Source organism: Conger conger, chromosome 14, assembly GCF_963514075.1.
Source record: "Conger conger chromosome 14, fConCon1.1, whole genome shotgun sequence".
NCBI classification, from domain to species: Eukaryota; Metazoa; Chordata; class Actinopteri; order Anguilliformes; family Congridae; genus Conger; species Conger conger.
Window position 1 is genome coordinate 46141331 of NC_083773.1, and position 20724 is coordinate 46162054.

A 20724-nucleotide genomic window follows, 5' to 3' on the forward strand; every position below is an offset into this window, starting at 1 on the left:
CTCTCGCCTGGTTCCAGTGGCTCCTGGTCTAACGCTGGGGTTCGTCCAGAGCACGAGTTGAGTGGCGGCTCTTCGCCGGCACAGCTTACAGCGATCGCGGCGCACTGCAGCTTCACCAACGACTCTGGCAAAACCAAAGCGCGCTTTGTTAATGCAAGGCTGGTGCTAGGGGTTTGGTAACCCGAAACAAGAATTGTATTGTGTTGTGAAGTGCTTTGAGAACTCACAAAATTAACTTTAGTCCTTATTGTGTGCCCCGAAATCAGTGCTTCTCGCACTCGGTCCTGGGGCTCTCTGTGTAGGTTTTTGCCCCAATCACAACTGCAATATCCGACTTTTAACAAGCTGGTATTTTTACGTAATTCGGTGCTTTTCATATTTTGAAGGATGATTTACGCCAAAAAATCACTATGCATACCATATTTCCATTGTGACATATTGCAAGTGCATGAAAATAACTAAAGATAAATGAATTGCCGTACCTAATTAAAGACCCCTAAAACTAACTATTTGGTCGACAATGAAGAATTCAAACGAAGAATTCAAATGCAAAGCAAATGATAACCGTCATCCAATCAGTTCATGGCTGTAAGTGAACAGTGCCAGTAGCATTGGTGCTTGTAAGGTCAAAAAATTTGCAGCACTGATGGAATACAGCATAAACGTTAAGGAAAAGTTATAAGAGGAAAAATAAACTTTAAATGTCGTGACACATTGCATGGTATGGTCTATTATTAAAACAAAAAATCATTTGTGAAGTGGAAACACGTATTTCAACCTATTTATCAAAAAATCGGAACATTTTACCACCAGTATGTACTGTCTCCCTGCATCAGTATCCGAGCAGATAGAAACTAGTGTGCACATGTTCACTCTGGGGCTCCAGCTCCTCTGTACTCCTCGGTCCTCAGCTCCTCAATCAGGTTTTTCTTGCAATTATATCTGTCCTTCAATTAAGTATGAAATCACAGCCATCTAGGCAAATAACAAAAGGCTTTTGTCCAGGGGCACATTTCCACAATTGTTATGATCACAAAATTAACATGAAAAATTACAGAAAGCAGTTCTAACTGGATAACTTCACAGGGAAATTATCCAGTTACCACCAACCACTGGAGCACCCAAAGCTCAGAAACGCAACACCACCTTCAGTGAAAACAGGGCGACTGACATTTTTTCAACCACTGAGACGTCTTTGTCAGAGTTGGCAGAAAAGCAAGAAGATGTTGATGTCAAAATGTCAGTCACTCAGTTTTGATTAAAGCTGTTGTGTTTATGGGCACTGAGTGTTTCAGCTCTCCTGATTTTGGCTGGTCCCAGTGAAGTTATCCTGGTGAAGAACCTCCTTCTGCTTCTTGAGTTGACTGTTATCATGCAACATCTTACATGGTGTTCCCTTGCTGCTCATTTCCTCAAGTACAAGCTACTGTTTCTACCAGAGAATATCAGGCCTGTCTGCTACAGGCTAAATTTTCAGCTAACAGAAACAGGCTACTAAAGAATAGCTGCTACAGGCTACATTTCCAAGGGAAGAATCCTTACTTTGTTATTGTAGCTACAGTTGTTTTACTTGTGCACCAGTAGGAAGACTTGTGCACCATTTCAGCATATGCATGCACGTACAGATTTCCTTCAGCATATTACGGGGTCCAAGGAACACATGTGCTCCTAAGTTGGGAAAATGTATGTGCATTCCAATTGGTCGATTACAGTTTTTTTTTTTTTTTTTACAATCACTTTGACACTAATGAACCTTGAGGTCATTTTTCAAAACTGTAGATCCCAAACTCTAAACGGATAATCAAAATGCATTTTTCAAAACTGTAAACCCTTTTTTCAATTGCTTGGATACAATATACATAAACCAAAAATAATTTGTTCGCTGAACCAAATCACTTATTCAAAATGACACAACTTAACGATCAATGTATTAGCATTTCAAAATGAAATACACACATTACATTTGAAAATACTGTTCATTTATTTCACTGCATTTAACTACCAATGTATCCAACTACTCAAAATGATAAGTAACTGTAGCATTACTCCTAAAGCATAGTTTTATGGAAACCGATTACTTGTATCAACATTCCATGTTTAGATCATGAATGTTTTAGGAGAAATAAATTGATTGACACCAATAACTTTGGAACAGGATGAATTTGACCACAGTATCATTGAATGTAAGACTTCATCACCATGCTTTGTCAGAGCACTGGGGTTTGGGTTTTCAACATGGACACGTACCCCCGGGCCCCAGTCTGTATGTTTCAGCTGGTGCTGAAATGACTGATGATTGATTTTACACAGTGGTAGGAGTAGGATTGAGGATGTGTATCCACCTGCAGCAACATAGCGACAACATGGAGCAGTCAGATGATCCACATTAGAATAGAGATCAAGCAGTGAGAGGAGCAGGAAAAGGAGGTGGAGGTCAATGGAATGGCAGATGACAAGTACTCCTTCAGAGAGGTGGCCCTGTTCCTTGTCTTAGAGGGGGGCTGTCCCGGTGGACAGTCTCTTTCACTGCAGTTGAGTTTTTTTTCCCACTTTGTACCTAGAATTTTCTTGCGATGATTACAGTTTCTTTACAATTGCTAACAATTCACTTTTTCAAAACTCTTCACACAACTCCCTGCACCAACATGTGCAGCTTGGCACTGCACTGTGTGGCATAGTTTTCCAGGCAGGTGACATACTGTCTCCCTCCCTTTAATGAATTACACACCAACTGATGCTGAGTTTGCTGACTGCTCCCATTCACACCAACTGACACAGACGCTGGGTTTGCTGATTGGTCCCATTCACACCAGCCATGAATTGTTTTACCAACAAAATAATCAATATAATTACATTACATTATTGGCATTTCCCAGTCATTTACCTTAACCACTACGCTACAGGCCGATAATAATCAAATAATAATGATATAATAGTTATGAATAATAATCATAAATCCTCTAACATGTTTTTTTAATCCACAGGGTTTTGTATTTTGAGTCCTTTCGAAATAACTCACTTATGACCTGTTTTCAGTTGGTATTCCTTAACAGACCTTAACTTAACAAGTAATTGCTGGCATTGAGATGTTTTCTTTGCAAACAAATTTTGGCGAGTTAGTTTTGCTGATTGCTAAGAAAGAAATGTAGATTTGCACTCAATTGTAGTTCAAATTTAAGGACGAATGAGGATTGAATCGAGACCAATCGGTCTTTTAAATTACAGTTTTATTCTTTAGCATTGCTGAACGAGAGAAGAAGTACGCTGCATAGAATAATGAATGTTATTAATTTCCCCGGGAGAAGTGCGACTGAATCCAGTGCAGCGGTGCAAGTCAATATTTACACAGAAAGACCTGCAGGTAAACGGCGCCTAGTGGGGATTAACGCTCCCAATTACTCCCAATAGTTGGCCTTGGAAATCGATTCATAGGCTTTGTGAATATCGAAATGAAATAAAAATAATTAATTATGACCACTCATTTTATTCTTAAATTAACATGAACATTTCCTAACTGGTCCTAAGTCTTGTGCTTTTTTTTGTGTTGTGCAGCTAAATGGCATGTCGAGTCGACTGTTAATTAAAACTATATGTATTATACGCTTTAAAAAAAACTTTTTGCTTTTTGTTTTATGAAGAATCTTAGAAACCAGAAACTACCAGATTTCTTGGCTGATTTGGTGGGTGGGGGTGGGAGGGGTTAGTGTAGTTTTTTTGTGAGGAGCAGGAACAGAATCCAGCAGTCTCTGCATGATGTCCTCCTGTGCAGCCCCTGGGTCCATGTCTGATGATTGACAGCTGTGCTTTAGAGGTTGAACTACATGTAAAGACCAGAACTTTGGACCTGGCGATTAATTTTTTAAAAACCCTTCGAATTCAAAACCCTTCTGCAGAGCTTAAAAAATCTCTGATCGCACGGAGAGGCTTTTAAGATGATAAAACGTATATAGATTTTAAATCGCAAGGTGATGTTCAGTTAAGAACGTTCTAATGCTGGGGTAATGATCACTACTACAAACCAGCAACTGAGTTACAGAACAATGACTTGGATATAAAAAGAAAGAAAAAGGAGGGCAGTGGGGAAAAAACCTGCTCTTCAAAAGGTTGAAAGTTACAGGTTAGCCTACCTATGGGGGAACCAGGTGCAGCCAGGGTTGTGTTGGAAGCACCACAGTCCATTTGCACCTTGCTCAAACCTTCAATTTTTACTGCCTATCCCCACCCTGTGTCATTGTTAATGACAATTAAATGTGTCTCCATTTTGAAGGAAGCCGTATCACAGTATGGTGTTGCAGGGAATAAAGCTTTCTGAAATGAAAAAAAGAAAAACATTTTTTTTTGCCTTGTGAATAATTTAGTTGGAAAAGTCGATGTGTAAAATTAGAGCATTATTTATTTATTATTATGTTGTACTTTCTTGGCATCGTCATTACTCGTGATGGATATGCCAGCCTCCAGTTTGTTATTACAGCGCACGACTTTAACGATTTCTGATAGTCAAAATATGTGTACTTAAACAAGGCCCTAGGAGGAGTTTGGGTGCTGCGTTTAAATGCCGTGATTGAAGGAGATCGAGCAGAGCCTGTAGCTGTGCATAAACTGATGTATTCACTGCGTTTAGTCAACGGAAGGACCAATCAGTACAGTACCAGTGACTGGTACGATACAGTACCAAAAGTTTGGACGCATTTTGGAGCCTTTTTTGTTATTTTTCTGATTAATGTTTTATTTTCTCTCTTTCATCAAATAATTCACGTTCTCAGCTTTTATTAAAGAGTATTTTTTATACATTTATACGTTTTTACCATGTAGCAATTGCAACCCTTTTTATACATTTCAAAGTTTGAGGCAAATTAACATAAAGTCAAATGAAATAGTCATGTTTTGTATGTGGTATATATTTGTATGCCATGAAGTCTATCAACATCAACATCACCAGAGGCTGGATATCTCAAGTGATACTAAAACCACTTTGTATTTAATTGGATCTCTATGGGAATTGGGGGTTGGGACTTGATTCAGCTGTGAATTATGCTGATACAGTATGGAACACATTTCTGGATTAAATCGTTTTTTGTCATCAAGGGTCTGAGGTATGTGAATTCACATGTGACTTGTTTGGTGTCTTTGCTTCGCAAACATAATGTGGTTGTGTAGGTCAGCGAGCAATGCTGCTAAACACGGGGAATCACCCTGTTAATACTCGAGTCACACCTGAGTCACACACACACAGACTCCAGACTCGAGTCACACCTGAGTCACACACACACGGACTCCAGACTCGACTCACACCTGAGTCACACACACACGGACTCCAGACTCGAGTCACACCTGAGTCACACACACACGGACTCCAGACTCGACTCACACCTGAGTCACACACACACGGACTCCAGACTCGAGTCACACCTGAGTCACACACACACGGACTCCAGACTCGACTCACACCTGAGTCGCACACACACACGGACTCCAGACTCGAGTCACACCTGAGTCGCACACACACGGACTCCAGACTCGAGTCACACCTGAGTCACACACACACGGACTCCAGACTCGAGTCACACCTGAGTCACACACACACAGACTCCAGACTCGAGTCACACCTCAGTCGCACACACACAGACTCCAGACTCAACTCGGACTCGTCAATAAGGACTCGAGAACAATAAGAGTTGTGAAAATTACAAAGTGAATAATGTCACTATGTTTATTTTTCAGTTATTCATGTGAAAGATAACCCTTAGTTAGAACACACTGAACGGCGTTTTACGTGCCTTTTAATAGCAACCGTAGCAATACCCTACGCTGTATTTCTTGCAGCATGGCTTGCTAAGATTACTGCTCTGCATGTTGTGGCCTGGCCTTTGAGTTTAAATAATTCAGGCTTACCAAGCCCAAAAAAATGATTGCAACTAGCAGAATAACTGATTTGAGTATCATACTGGGTGATTGGCAGTTGATCACGTGGGTAAGTGCGTTCTCCAGGTGTTGGGATGCCTCTGCTTTTGGACGCATTCAGTGCTTTTTGTGTCTTTTGACCTCTCCTGCACTGTCCTACTAATGTATTGTCCGTTTTTACTATAAAAAACAAACAAAATCATTGCGCAAAAAAATACTATTTCAATTAAATATGAATTCAAATTACAGGCAACAGCAAAGCTTCTATTCCCGTTGGCTTATTTGTTGGGCATATTTTCCACAAAGATACTCTGTTTCTGTTGTGCTAATGTGGTGAACACATTCAGCACTGCCTTACCCATCCTTCCAGCCTCCGAACCCAGCAAAACTGCTCACGGCCAGACAGAACACTTTAGTTTAGGCCAAAATGCAGGGGTAAAAGAAATCCCCATGGTAACCATGTTTTCCCTTTCATTAATATTTTCCCATCACTCTGCTTTCATAAGGGCCAATTTGAACGATTTTTGTCTATAAATTAAACAGGAGGTTGCATGTATTAAACAGGTGGTTGATGCAAACCGACTGTTGGTTCAGTTTGTTTGACTTTCAGAAAAAGTGAACCAATGAATAGTGTATAAAGGAAAAGGGGGCGCATACATGATATCTGCTTTCTCTCCAGAATTACAGAGGTAACAAAGTAAGTTATGACCTAACCAGTCAGTCAGTATGCTTTTACCATGCATGGATAACTTGTGTGCCTTCGACATTTTAACCGAGTGGCTGGTCGGCAATGGCAGATTTAATTGGACTCTGTTTGAGATTGTAGGAGATACAGTTATCCACGACACAGTGAACATTCATTAAAAACTGTATAAAAAAAAAAAAAAAAAAAGAAAAATTGCAATTAAGCCAATTTTGGCAATAGGTGTATATCAGTATTGATGGGTGCAGATTTAATAATACCTTTTGCATTGTTTATTTTGGCAAGCTTGATTACTTATGCTTGAGTGAATGCATTTGTAATTTGATTGTTGGAGGCTGAACAATGTATCGTCAGCATCAAATGCAGTTAAAAGCATTAGGGAGAATAGAGCCAATATATTGTGTCAATAAAGAACGAGGGGACCAAATACTAGCCCTTGTGGGACTCCCATAATTGGAAGCTGAAATTGAGACTTTCCAGGTTACCTGGTGGTAATACCCCATGAAGCAGTTTGAGGTCCTGTTGGGGTCAGTGTCCAGAAGACCTTTTCAGTTCACATGAGCAACAAAGACAGATAGATATACTTTATTGAACCCTGTGGGGTAATTTGTCCTCTGCATTTAACTCATCCGTGTTACTTGAGAGCAGTGGTCGGCACCCAGACACCAGTGCCTTGGTCAGGGGCAACAGCAGGAGCACACCTGCATGTCTTTGAGTGTTGGAGGAAACCAGAGGACCCGGAGGAAGCCCATGCAGAGAGAGATTGGCAGGCCAGGACTTGAATCCTGAACTACCTTCTTCTATTGGGTGATGATGGCTAGCTGGCTCATTATACACTGTTCCAATTTGGCTAAGACGTAGATACTGAAGATCTGCGAGACCTCCAAGATGGCAGCCAAGAGATTGAGCGCTGGCACCTGTGAAATTGCGTTATTTTATGTATCCGTTATTTAACCAAGACTCATCTTTTTCAGTAGTGACCTGACTTAAACGCAGGGTAACGATCGTGTGATATGACCAATGAAAGGGCCAGTAAGACAGACTGTGCAGCAGGCTGCAGTTCAGTGCTGGTGGTTTAAGATCAGAGGGCAGCCATCATTATGCACATATCCAGCCCCAGTTCTTTCTGAAGAATGTTTAAGATTTGCAGTTTTATTTTTGTCCCACATTGCGATGATGATGTGTAGTGACTGCAGAGAGGTGGAGGCAGCAGTGGGTTGTACAGTACATATCAAATTAAGCTGCGATGTCACTTTGGCACAAATATATGCTTTAGCTGGTAAAATGACCAATGAGAAGGCTGGGGGAGGGGCTAGTTGGTTCTTCTTTTGTATTTTATTGTTTTGCACCGTTTCCTCCCAACTGATTGGAAAGGTTGTATCAGGTTCAGTAATGCATGCTAATGACCACATGCTGGGTTCTTAAAAAAACTAAAAGTTTTTATTAAAAGGGTCCATAGGAACAGATCTGCAGGTCACGCTCACACAGACGGGAGTAAATTCAGGGAAAGACAGCTCAACATTGGACTGGGGGTACAGGGTGGGCGTACAGGGTGGACGTACAGGGTGGATGTTCAGGGTGGACTTACAGGGTGGGTGTACAGGGTGGATGTACAGGGTGGGCGTACAGGGTGGACGTATAGGGTGGGCGTACAGGGTGAACGTTCAGGGTGGGTGTACAGGGTGGACGTACAGGGTGGACGTACAGGGTGGACGTACAGGGTGGACGTACAGGGTGGGGGTATAGGGTGGATGTACAGGGTGGGGGTACAGGGTGGACGTACAGGGTGGACGTACAGGGTGGATATACAGGGTGGGGGTATAGGGTGGATGTACAGGGTGGATGTACAGGGTGGGGGTATAGGGTGGACGTACAGGGTGGACGTACAGGGTGGATGTACAGGGTGGGGGTACAGGGTGGACGTACAGGGTGGACGTACAGGGTGGATGTACAGGGTGGGGGTATAGGGTGGATGTACAGGGTGGGGGTATAGGGTGGACGTATAGGGTGGGCGTACAGGGTGAACGGGTGGGGGTACATGTGCTTGTCCTTCCTGGCTGTTCAGTCTCCTCTGGCTCGGCTTGGGATCCCTACACGCTAGATCAGTGCTGGGAGAGGGCGGTGCTCCATGCTCCAGCTTTTGGTTACTGACAATTTGGTTAATTGACAAATTGGTTGCCATGTTTTAACGGCCTATATTTTCAGCAAAATATATCCCACAACTAAATAATGAAACAATGGCATAAAGAGTGTTTAAACCATATTACATAAGTTATTTTTGGTTTGTCTGTCTTAACAATTACTTTACAACAATACTTTACAGCAAAAACGATAAGTGCTAGTTTCACAGACACAGATTCATTTTAGTCCTGGACTATACTGAGTTTTGTATTTAGTGTTTTATGGAGAATCTCCATTCAAAATTGAATTTAGGCTAGTATAGGCTAATATGGGGTGTGTGCATCTTTCAGCTACAGTACTGCGCATTCCCTACATCAGTGTGCCTATCAGTCCCCCATGATGTTGGTGGGCTTCCGTGCATGAACTGATCTCTTCAGGTCTTTCCACAACATTTCCATAGGATTAAGGTTTGGACTTTGACTCGGTCATTCCAAAAAATTTAAATCTAAACGTTCTTTGGTAGTTGTCGTCTTGCTGCATGACTCATCTTCCGTTGAGCTTTAGTTCACGAACGGATACCCTGACGTTCTCCTTTAGTATTTGCTGGTACAGAGCAGAGCTGGTACAAAGCGGCCCACACCATGACACTGCCACCACCGTGCTTCACAGTTGGGATGAGGTTCTTATGTTGGAATGCAGTGTTTTTTTTCCGCCAAACATAACACTTCTCATTTAAACCAAAAAGTTATATTTTAGACTAATGTACCCAGAACATTCTTTCAATAGCCTACTGGCTCATCCACGTGGTCTTTAGCAAAATTTAGACGGGCAGCAATGTTCTTCTTGGAGAGTAGTGGCGTCCTCCTTGCTATCCTGGCATGCACATCATATTTGTCCAGTGTCTGCCTGACGGTGGACACATGAACACTGATATTAGCCGACGCAAGAGAGGCCTGTAGATCCTGAGATGTTACCCTGGGGTTCTTTGTGACCTCCTGGATGCCTTGCTCTTGGAAGAATTTTTGCTGGATGACCGCTCCCAGGGACTGTAAGAATGGTGTTGAATTTGTAGACTATCTGCCCGACAGTGGATTGGTGGAGCCAAAACTGTTTAGAGATGGTTTTGTAATCTTTTCCAGCCTGGTGAGCATGAACACCTTGTTTTCTGAGCTCCTCACGAATCTCCTTTGATTGAGCCATGGCACATTTCCAGAATGCAATTTGTCTGCCAAATGACTAAAATGTAAATGTAAAATGGTGAAGACCAGACTTTGATAGTGGGGACCCAGATTTAACGCACACATGATTGTCATCCTGTTGGATTGACTTTTCCAACACCTGACTCCCAATTACCCCTTTAAATGAACTGATAATCCGAGGGGTTCACATACTTTTTCCAACAAAGCATTTAATGTTGGATAATTTTGCTCAATAAATAAATTATAAAAGAAGAATATTTTTCGTGTGTTTTTTAAATTTTTAATTAATTTTTTTTATTATGAACTGGGTTTACTTTATCAAGTTTTAGGAGTCAGACGAAGATGTGATCTTATTTTCGATGACATTTACAGAAACCTCTAGAGGGTTCACAAACTTTATAGCACATATGTTGGCTATTTCAGAGTAACTTTATGGAGGCAACAAAATAAAAAGTTGAAATTTTATTAAGATTGGATTTTCCAGTTTTGTATGATTTTATATATTGCTATATTTAAATGACAGGGAAAAGTGGTTGCCAAGGAGGCCCAAATCTGCTTGCCAAGGGCAGCCGTTAATGTGGAGCCCTGCAGGGTTGGCCTGCTACCGAGGGCTGTGTTGCATCCTCCCTGCACCTGGGAGTCCCATGTGAAGCCCCGTTAATTACGTTAATCATCCAAAAAGAGCCCAGAGCTGGGTTTGAGGATCCGTGACCTACGGTGCCTGACGTTGTTGGAGGGGGGTTGGACACGGTGCTGGACACGGGGTTGGACACGGGGGTTGGACACGGCGCTGGACACAGGGTTTGACACAGGGTTTGACACGGTGCTGGACACAGGGTTTGACACGGTGCTGGACACGGGGGTTGGACACGGTGCTGGACACGGGGTTGGACACGGCGCTGGACACGGGGTTGGACACAGGGTTTGACACGGTGCTGGACACGGGGGTTGGACACGGGGGTTTGACACGGGGTTGGACACGGTGCTGGACACGGTGCTGGACACGGGGTTGGACACGGGGTTGGACACGGCGCTGGACACGGGGTTGGACACGGTGCTGGACACGGGGTTGGACACGGGGTTGGACACGGCGTTGGACACGGGGTTGGACACGGTGCTGGACACGGTGCTGGACACGGTGCTGGACACGGGGTTGGACACGGGGGTTTGACACGGGGTTGGACACGGGGTTGGACACGGGGGTTTGACACGGGGTTGGACACGGCGCTGGACACGGGGGCTGTTCGTACCATCACCTTGCTGGTGGTCATTTTGGTAAATGCTTGGCATTTATATAGCGCCTTTATCCAATGCGCTGTACAATTTATGCTTCTCATTCACCGATTCACCCTCACATACTAACGGCGATTTGCTGCCAAGCAAGGCACCGACCAGCTCGTCAGGAGCATTGGGGGTTAGTTGTCTTGCTCAGGGACACTTTGACACACCCAGGGTGGGATTCGAACCGGCAACCCTCCGACTGCCAGAAGACTGCTCTTACCGCCTGAGCCAATGTCGCCCCAGTTCACCCCGTTTTGAAACTGGAAAGGAATTGTTATTGTTCATCCACCATGCATCACAGGTCATGTAGCCCTTTAAAACTTTGAAAGTACCAATATTTTAATTATCAGTGTCTGTCACCCTCTTGTGGATACTTTAGCAAATGCCATTGATAAGTAAACAATCTTATAGTTTTGACATGGAATTGAAAGAAGAAATGCAGAAGTGGTTAAATGATTTTCATTGAGACTCTTATGATGAAAGGCAGTGATTTAGATGGTGTGACATAGTCAATAAAAAAAGTTTATGTAAGGTATGTGCTTACATAGGCCAGTATATGAAGCATGGGGCAGCCTGTAGCGTAGTGGCTAAGGTACATGACTAGGACCAGTAAGGTGGTTCAAACCCCGGTGTAGCCACATTAAAATCTACACAGCTGTTGGGCCCACATTGCTCCAGGGGGGATTGTCTCCTGCTTAGTCTAATCAACTGTGAGTCGCTTTGGATGATTTCTCTGGGGGAGAAAGGGTCTTTACTGGGCGTTTGGGTGCTGGTGTTACTGGGGGAGAAAGGGTCTTTACTGGGCGTTTGGGTGCTGGTGTTACTGGGGGAGAAAGGGTCTTTACTGGGCGTTTGGGTGCTGGTGTTACTGGGGGAGAAAGGGTCTTTACTGGGCGTTTGGGTGCTGGTGTTACTGGGGGAGAAAGGGTCTTTCAGGAGCGAGAGATGAACTGCAGTGAGAAGGTGTCTGGTTGAGGCGATTCTAGCTGCTTTGAAGATGATAAATGTATTAATTTTTTTAACTGAAACTGATTGTTGTTTAATAGAATAATTTTGAATGATGGCGTACAGCGAGCGTCCACTTCTCCAGCCACAACAACCACGCAACAAACACGCTCAAACCACAACACTGTTTATCCCTCCCAGTTCTCTGTGAACGTGCGGATGTTGAAACGCCATTGGCTGTGGCAATTAAAACCAATTTTCCACCAATGAGCTTGAATTATTGTACAGCTGTACGATCGCTATACTGTGGCTGTGGGTTTTTTTTTGTTTATCTCCCCCAACTAGCCCGCCAACACCACTTCCAACACCGCCAGCTCTCCCTGGAGGTCTCCCATCCAGCCTCTCGGCAGGAGCTGGCTGCATGGTGGGGTGGCTGCTGGTATCCCTCATCACACACTGAAACAGTGTGTGCCTATCTGAAATGCACACTAAAACTGAAATAACAATAGCAGAAACTGAACTCGCTCTATCTGCTATTCCTGGTTTCAGTAACAGTTAACCATAACTCCCCCAGCCCGTTCACAGCACTTTATTAGCTATGTATTAGACTTTTATAGACTTATTGGTCTTCTACTGCTGTAGCCGATCCACTTGAGCGTTTTGATGTGTTGTGTGTTCAGAGATGCTCTTCTGCATACCACTGTTGTAATATGTTTGTTATTTGCATTACTGCCCGCAGAACTGCTACTCACTGGATGTTTTTAGTTTTTCGCCCATTAGCAGTTTCTGAGTTACTCAAATCAACCTGTCGGGCACCAATAATCAATCATTCCACGGAATTCCATTCCAAGTCACTTGGATCACATTTCTTCCCCATTATGACATTTGGTCTGAAAAACAGCTGAACCTCCTGACCATGTCTGCTTGCTTTTATGCATCTGGTTGCTGCCACATGATTGGCTGATAAAATGTGCGCATTAACAAGCTTGTCTACCGGTCTACCTAATGAAGTACCCACTGAGTGTTTGTCAGAGATTGTTGCAGAGTGTTCAGCAGTGTTTGTGCAGAGTGTTCAGCAGTGTTTGTGCAGAGTGTTCAGCAGTGTTTGTGCAGAGTGTTCAGCAGTGTTTGTGCAGAGTGTTCAGCGGTGTTTGTGCAGAGTGTTCAGCAGTGTTTGTGCAGAGTGTTCAGCGGTGTTTGTGCAGAGTGTTCAGCGGTGTTTGTGCAGAGTGTTCAGCAGTGTTTGTGCTGAGTGTTCAGCAGTGTTTGTGCAGAGTGTTCAGCAGTGTTTGTGCTGAGTGTTCAGCAGTGTTTGTGCTGAGTGTTCAGCAGTGTTTGTGCTGAGTGTTCAGCAGTGTTTGTGCAGAGTGTTCAGCAGTGTTTGTGCAGAGTGTTCAGCAGTGTTTGTGCTGAGTGTTCAGCAGTGTTTGTGCAGAGTGTTCAGCAGTGTTTGTGCTGAGTGTTCAGCAGTGTTTGTGCTGAGTGTTCAGCAGTGTTTGTGCAGAGTGTTCAGCAGTGTTTGTGCAGAGTGTTCAGCAGTGTTTGTGCAGAGTGTTCAGCAGTGTTTGTGCAGAGTGTTCAGCAGTGTTTGTGCAGAGTGTTCAGCAGTGTTTGTGCAGAGTGTTCAGCAGTGTTTGTGCAGCAGAACACAGCAACACAGCGGATGGCGATCAGTGCTTTCTCTGGTTGCATTAATCGGGCGGTGGGAGTTCAGATCAGACCTGAATCTCCCGGCTGTTTGGCTTTTAGGTTCCGGTGGATGACACGGTGGTAGCACTCACTACAGGAAGGTTCTGATAAATAAATAAAAGCAGCACTGTCACTTTCTAACACAACCAGTGCATTCGGCACCTGGAGTCACGATGCCAGGCCCCACTGCATTGGGCTGGTGGATTTCTCTTCCTCTTCCTCTGGGTGCGTTGGGCTGGTGGATTTCTCTTCCTCTTCCTCTGGGTGCTTTGGGCTGGTGGATTTCTCTTCCTCTTCCTCTGGGTGCTTTGGGCTGGTGGATCTCTCTCTTCCTCTGGGTGTGTTGGGCTGGTGGATCTCTCTCTTCCTCTGGGTGTGTTGGGCTGGTGGATCTCTCTCTTCCTCTGGGTGCGTTGGGCTGGTGGATCTCTCTCTTCCTCTGGGTGCGTTGGGCTGGTGGATCTCTCTCTTCCTCTGGGTGTGTTGGGCTGGTGGATCTCTCTCTTCCTCTGGGTGCGTTGGGCTGGTGGATCTCTCTCTTCCTCTGGGTGCGTTGGGCTGGTGGATCTCTCTTCCTCTTCCTCTGGGTGCGTTGGGCTGGTGGATCTCTCTTCCTCTTCCTCTGGGTGCGTTGGGCTGGTGGATCTCTCTTCCTCTTCCTCTGGGTGTGTTGGGCTGGTGGATCTCTCTTCCTCTTCCTCTGGGTGCGTTGGGCTGGTGGATCTCTCTTCCTCTTCCTCTGGGTGTGTTGGGCTGGTGGATCTTGCTCTTCCTCTGGGTGCGTTGGGCTGGTGGATCTCTCTTCCTCTTCCTCTGGGTGTGTTGGGCTGGTGGATCTTGCTCTTCCTCTGGGTGTGTTGGGCTGGTGGATCTCTCTTCCTCTGGGTGTGTTGGGCTGGTGGATCTTGCTCTTCCTCTGGGTGTGTTGGGCTGGTGGATCTCTCTTCCTCTTCCTCTGGGTGTGTTGGGCTGGTGGATCTCTCTTCCTCTTCCTCTGGGTGTGTTGGGCTGGTGGATCTCTCTTCCTCTTCCTCTGGGTGTGTTGGGCTGGTGGATCTCTCTTCCTCTGGGTGTGTTGGGCTGGTGGATCGTGCTCTTCCTCTGGGTGCGTTGGGCTGGTGAATCGTGCTCTTCCTCACTCTGAAACACTGTTTGCAGCAGCAGCAGCAGCAGCAGAATTGTTTTTTTTTCAAGAGCGATTTGAAGTTCTATTTATAGCTGCCTGCTGCCGCCACTGCTGCTTCTCCCCCTCCCTCTCCTTTTCCCTCTCCCTTTCTCTCCCTCTCTTTGCTCTTTCTCCCCCTCCCTCTTTCTTATCCTCTCCATCTTTCCCTTTCCTTCTTTCTTCTCCTATTTCTCTCTCTCTTCCCCCTCCTCCTCTTCCCCATGCTGGGTGTCTCTCACTCTCTCTCTCTCTCTCTCTCTCTCTCTCTGCCCCCAATGCTGGGTGTCTCTCACTCTCTCTCTGCCCCCAATGCTGGGTGTCTCTCTCTCTCTTTCTCTCCCTCTCCCTCCCTCTCTCTCTCTCTCTCTCCACCCCCCCCATGCTGGGTATAAATAATTGATGGAAGCTGAGAGGCGGTGAGGCCCTGCCCAGCTCAGTTGTGATTGGCTGTGAATAGGCCTGTCACCTTATTGGAGGTTAGCGCAAATGTCCCAAAAGAAAGTGCGCAGGAAGTGCCTGAAATGACAGAGTCTGTTTTAACACAACGGGTGTGTTGTTACATATTACATTATTGGCATTTGGCAGACGCTCTTATCCAGAGCGACGTACAGTTGATTAGACTATGCAGGAGACAATCCTCCCCTGGAGCAATGCAGGGTTAAGGGCCTTTCTCAAGGGCCCAATGGCTGTGCGGATCTTATTGTGGCTACACCGGGATTAGAACCACCGACCTTGCGTATCCCAGTCATTTACCTTAACCACTACGCTACAGGCCGTGTTGTGAGTGTGATCATTTTGATTGTGGGGCGCACTTGACTTCATCATGAAACCACCGTAGAACTTGGGGCCTTATCACCATAAGATGCACCTCGCTTTGTAAAATGACTTCATATGCCATTATGCAACCATGCAGAGCAATCCTCAGACCCAGAGCCATGGCTGGCCATGGTTAACCGTTGGAAGCAGACATCGTGGGTTAAAGGCTATCTTTGACTTTGTCTCCAGATTTAGAAACACCATGTCATTAGCCATGGATGCATGTGATGACGCTAAGTAGAGCTGGGTTTGGCTAGTACTGATGCTAAGCACGGCTGGGATTGGCTAGTACTGACGCTAAGCAGGGCTGGGATTGGCTAGTACTGAAGCTAAGCTGTGCTTGGTTAGGGTTTGATTAGATAACTTTAGTTTAGGAATCCCTGTTTTTGGCCAATCATCTGAAATCCCTCCCTGCCCACCACACCGCAACCAGGTGGGGGCCATGGATCGGTGGTGATCAAGTTAAGATCATGCACGCACACACGCACACACGCACACGCGCACACGCGCACACACACACGCACACACGCGCACACACGCACGCGCACGCGCACACACACGCACGCACACACACGCACGCGCACGCGCACGCACACACACACACACACACACACACACACACACACACTTGCTTCATGGCTACTGTAACCCATTATAGTGACAGACTTCATGTTTCAACACAAGTAGAATTGACTGTTCTCGAGGGGGATTAAGCTGGAGCTCTTGTTATGGGAGAAATGGCTTGTTCAGGAAATCAATCCTCTTAATTTCTGTATATTTAAGGATTTGCAATGTAGGCAGATGCTGTTCTGTAGTTATTGTCTTCTGTTATACGTGCTCACAGTAGCTTGTTGACCTACATTTTTCATCCTCAGTATGGGTGAGGAGAATTTAGAGTGATGTTTTGCATTGCATATGTATGCACGCTGGATCAAAAGGATTAAATATTGTGTTTAATAATTTGAGCTTTCGTCAGCGAGAGCAGTAAACGATCAGCTTTTTTTATATGTTGTCAATTAACAGAAAATTAAAGCCCAGTATTCTAGTTTCTCATCAGTATTTCTGAAGTAAATGGAGGACTTGGTGCACGTACCCTTGCCTGACGTGTGAGTGAATGCAGGTATGTTTGGGGTGGTCCATTATTTCCACAGAAAGCCGGGCCATTCCAGCCATCCGGGATGTTGCAGCTCAAGTTTTCAGGAATCGTGTGTCTCATACTGTGTCCCAGAGACCGAGGGACCCCATGAGCTGCTGTGGTGCATGGAGCAGCCCCGCCCTGATCTCACAGTCATGTCTGTGGATGACTGAATGTTTCTGTGGTTTTCTGAATATTTCATCCTGGAGCCGGTGTCTAGTCGCACGCCTGTTTGCACAGTGGAGCCAGACGGACCAAAGCACACGGTATTTGTGTTTCACAATTGAAGGTTCATTTGGTGAAACTGGTTCAGTTTAAGCGTAATGTGGGTTCCCGTCAGGAGGTAGGTTAAATGCTGGGCAGGACATTATTGCACTAACTATCCAAAAATGTAAAAAATTTGTTAAAAATCAAAACATTTAAATACAACAAAAACATTCCAAACAAAATGTGTCCTTGCTGGAAAGACTACCACTCTGAGAGGCAGTTTCTCAAATCATGTTACATTCACATTTCCACAGAATATCTGCCCAAAACACACATTTTGCGTTGTGTAATTTGCCTCACCAATAAACAGTGACCTCCTGTTTCCACGATGATGCAAACGCACTGCGTAATTTTGTTCGCTAACAGTTGTCTATAATAATGTAAATCGTGCCGTACCTTTTATCCATCTTGCAAACTTTCACACCCAACAGTGTGGTCGGGTCGGGCCTTTCTCACAAGATGGTGATCTTGGTCAGCAGGGGGTGGAGTCAGTGTTCTAGAACTCCAGTAGTAGTGATTGTTCAGTTACGAACATTCTAATCACATATTTGTGATTCTATACCTTAAGGGTGAAAATATTTCTCAGTGCTAGCCCATTGGATTGGGCCTGTAGTTGTGAATTCTTATTCTTTTTTTTGTCATGCATCAATGAGAATGCCAACATGGGCTTATAAGACAAAATTGTTGGTGGAAGGGAACTCATTTTGTGTGTTATATGTCACTGTTCTGATGGCGCTCTCTTGCTACTAGCACAGTTTTGTTAAAATGTCAAAGCCACGCAAAAGCGCAGCCCGGGATAACTTTGAAAATCTAGATCAGGGGGCGGCAACCCTGGTCCTGGAGAGCCGCAGGGTGTGCTGGCTTTCATTGTAACTTGGCATTAATTGATCAATGAAAGCCGTTGATCACACAGTTAACTCACCTCACCTGGTTTCTTGGGTCTGAATCGGTTGCTTATTTTAAGGTGGAGACAAAAGCCAGCACACACTGCGGCTCTCCAGGACCAGGGTTGCCGACCCCTGCTCTAGATGATACCAACGTAAAGTGTAGACCAGCGCTATTCAACTCCAAATCGTAGAGGGTTTCTCTCAGGAGGAATTGAAGGGGGGTTTCTCTCAGGAGGAGCTGAAGAGCGGTTTCTCTCAGGAGGAGTTGAAGGGGGGTTTCTCTCTGGATGAGCTGTAGAGGGTTTCTCTCAAGAGGAGCTGAAGTGGGGTTTCTCTCAGGAGGAGCTGAAGAGGGGTTTCTCTCAGGAGTAGCTGAAGAGGGGTTTCTCTCCGGAGGAGCTGAAGGGGGTTTCTCTCAGGAGGAGCTGAAGGGGGGTTTCTCCCAGGAGGAGCTGAAGGGGGGTTTCTCTCAGGAGGAGCTGAAAGGGGGTTTCTCTCAGGAGGAGCTGAAGGGGGGTTTCTCTCAGGAGGAGCTGAAGAGGGGTTTCTCTCCGGAGGAGCTGAAGGGGGGTTTCTCTCAGGAGAAGCTGAAAGGCGGTTTCTCTCAGGAGGAGCTGGAGGGGGGTTTCTCTCAGGTGCAGGTCCCGCTCAGACAGCGGGTTTGTTTGCTGGCGGGGGAGCAGGCTGGAGGGGGGTTTCTCTCAGGTGCAGGTCCCGCTCAGACAGCGGGTTTGTTTGCTGGTGGGGGAGCAGGCTGGAGGGGGGTTTCTCTCAGGTGCAGGTCCCGCTCAGACAGCGGGTTTGTTTGCTGGCGGGGGAGCGGGCCGGATGGGGATGCAGACGTGTCATCATCAGAGAGGTCACAGCTGTCACTTTAAATGTCAGCGGCGTGGCGGTGGGACGGCGGGACTGCGCGATGGAGGAGAAGTGAGCGGGTCCTGGAGATGCTCCTCCCAGGCGGAGAACATCCAGAGGCTGCCCCCTGCACAGGCACATCGGTGCGGTCATTGCGGTGCGGTCATTGCGGTGCGGTCATTGCGGTGCGGTCATTGCGGTGCGGTCATTGCGGTGCGGTCACGGTTCTGTTTGGATGTTGATCTGGTCTGACCTTGCTGGTTGGAAAATGGTGAGAACAGATGACATTGCAACCAATCCAACCAATCCATGTCATGTATTTGAAGACCCTATCCAATCACTTTTTGCACATCTGTACAGTGATCGTTAACCCAGTGCATACTACAGATGCATACGCTTTTTAAATCTCAGCCCACTGAAATATGAATCCTTTAGGTCATATTCACTCCATGTTCACTACTGATCACAGCCCACTGAAATATGAATCCTTTAGGTCATATTCACTCTGTGTTCATTACCCACTATATGCATATTCTTTGTTTGCCAGGTGGACGGGGGCTGGGGGGCGAGGGGCGAGGGGCAAGGGGCAGGGGGATTGGGTGGTTGTAGATAATAATTCCCCTGCTAATTATGATTCCCCCCCCCCCCCCCCCCCGTAATATTTATTTTTTATTTATAGACTTAGTGCGCTGCCTGCTACAGCTATTAGCATGTTTGAGATTTTACCCAAGGGCAGCAACAGTGAGAAGGTTCACTCTGTGCTTGTCTGTGTGCTTTGATTCTGCACTCGTGAGGAGGGGAGCAGGGTTCCTCATGGAGGGAGTGGGGTTCCTCATAGAGGGAGCAGAGGAGGGGAGCGGGGTTCCTCATGGAGGGAGCGGAGGAGGGGAGCAGGGTTCCTCATGGAGGGAGCGGAGGAGGGGAGCAGGATTCCTCATGGAGGGAGCGGAGGAGGGGAGCAGGGTTCCTCATGGAGGGAGCGGAGGAGGGGAGCGGGGTTCCTCATGGAGGGAGCGGAGGAGGGGAGCAGGGTTCCTCATGGAGGGAGCGGGGTTCCTCATGGAGGGAGCAGGGTTCCTCATGGAGGGAGCAGAGGAGGGGAGCGGGGTTCTTCATGGAGGGAGCAGAGGAGGGGAGCGGGGTTCCTCATGGCGGGAGCAGAGGAGGGGAGCAGGGTTCCTCATGGAGGGAGCGGAGGAGGGGAGCAGGGTTCCTCATGGAGGGAGCGGAGGAGGGGAGCAGGGTTCCTCATGGAGGGAGCGGGGTTCCTCATGGAGGGAGCAGGGTTCCTCATGGAGGGAGCAGAGGAGGGGAGCGGGGTTCCTTATGGAGGGAGCGGAGGAGGGGAGCGGGGTTCCTCATGGAGGGAGCGGGGTTCCTCATGGAGGGAGCAGAGGAGGGGAGCAGGGTTCCTCATGGAGGGAGCGGAGGAGGGGAGCAGGGTTCCTCATGGAGGGAGCAGAGGAGGGGAGCAGGGTTCCTCATGGAGGGAGCGGAGGAGGGGAGCAGGGTTCCTCATGGAGGGAGCGGGGTTCCTCATGGAGGGAGCAGGGTTCCTCATGGAGGGAGCAGAGGAGGGGAGCGGGGTTCTTCATGGAGGGAGCAGAGGAGGGGAGCGGGGTTCTTCATGGAGGGAGCAGAGGAGGGGAGCGGGGTTCCTCATGGCGGGAGCAGAGGAGGGGAGCAGGGTTCCTCATGGAGGGAGCGGAGGAGGGGAGTGGGGTTCCTTATGGAGGGAGCGGGGTTCCTCATGGAGGGAG

The 20724-nt window shown here is 46.5% G+C and overlaps 2 protein-coding genes across 2 annotated transcripts in view; both read left to right on the forward strand.

Moving 5' to 3' along the window:
• Window positions 1-20724, forward strand: part of LOC133110134 (R3H domain-containing protein 2) — a 93844-nt gene that overhangs the window by 1488 nt on the left and 71632 nt on the right.
• LOC133109504 (uncharacterized) overlaps window positions 19867-20724 on the forward strand; it is a 1293-nt gene continuing 435 nt past the window's right edge. Inside the window, exon 1 of the mRNA XM_061218827.1 lies at window positions 19867-20724. This exon is cut by the window's right edge and continues 435 nt beyond it. Within this exon, the coding sequence (XP_061074811.1) occupies window positions 19867-20724 (858 nt within the window).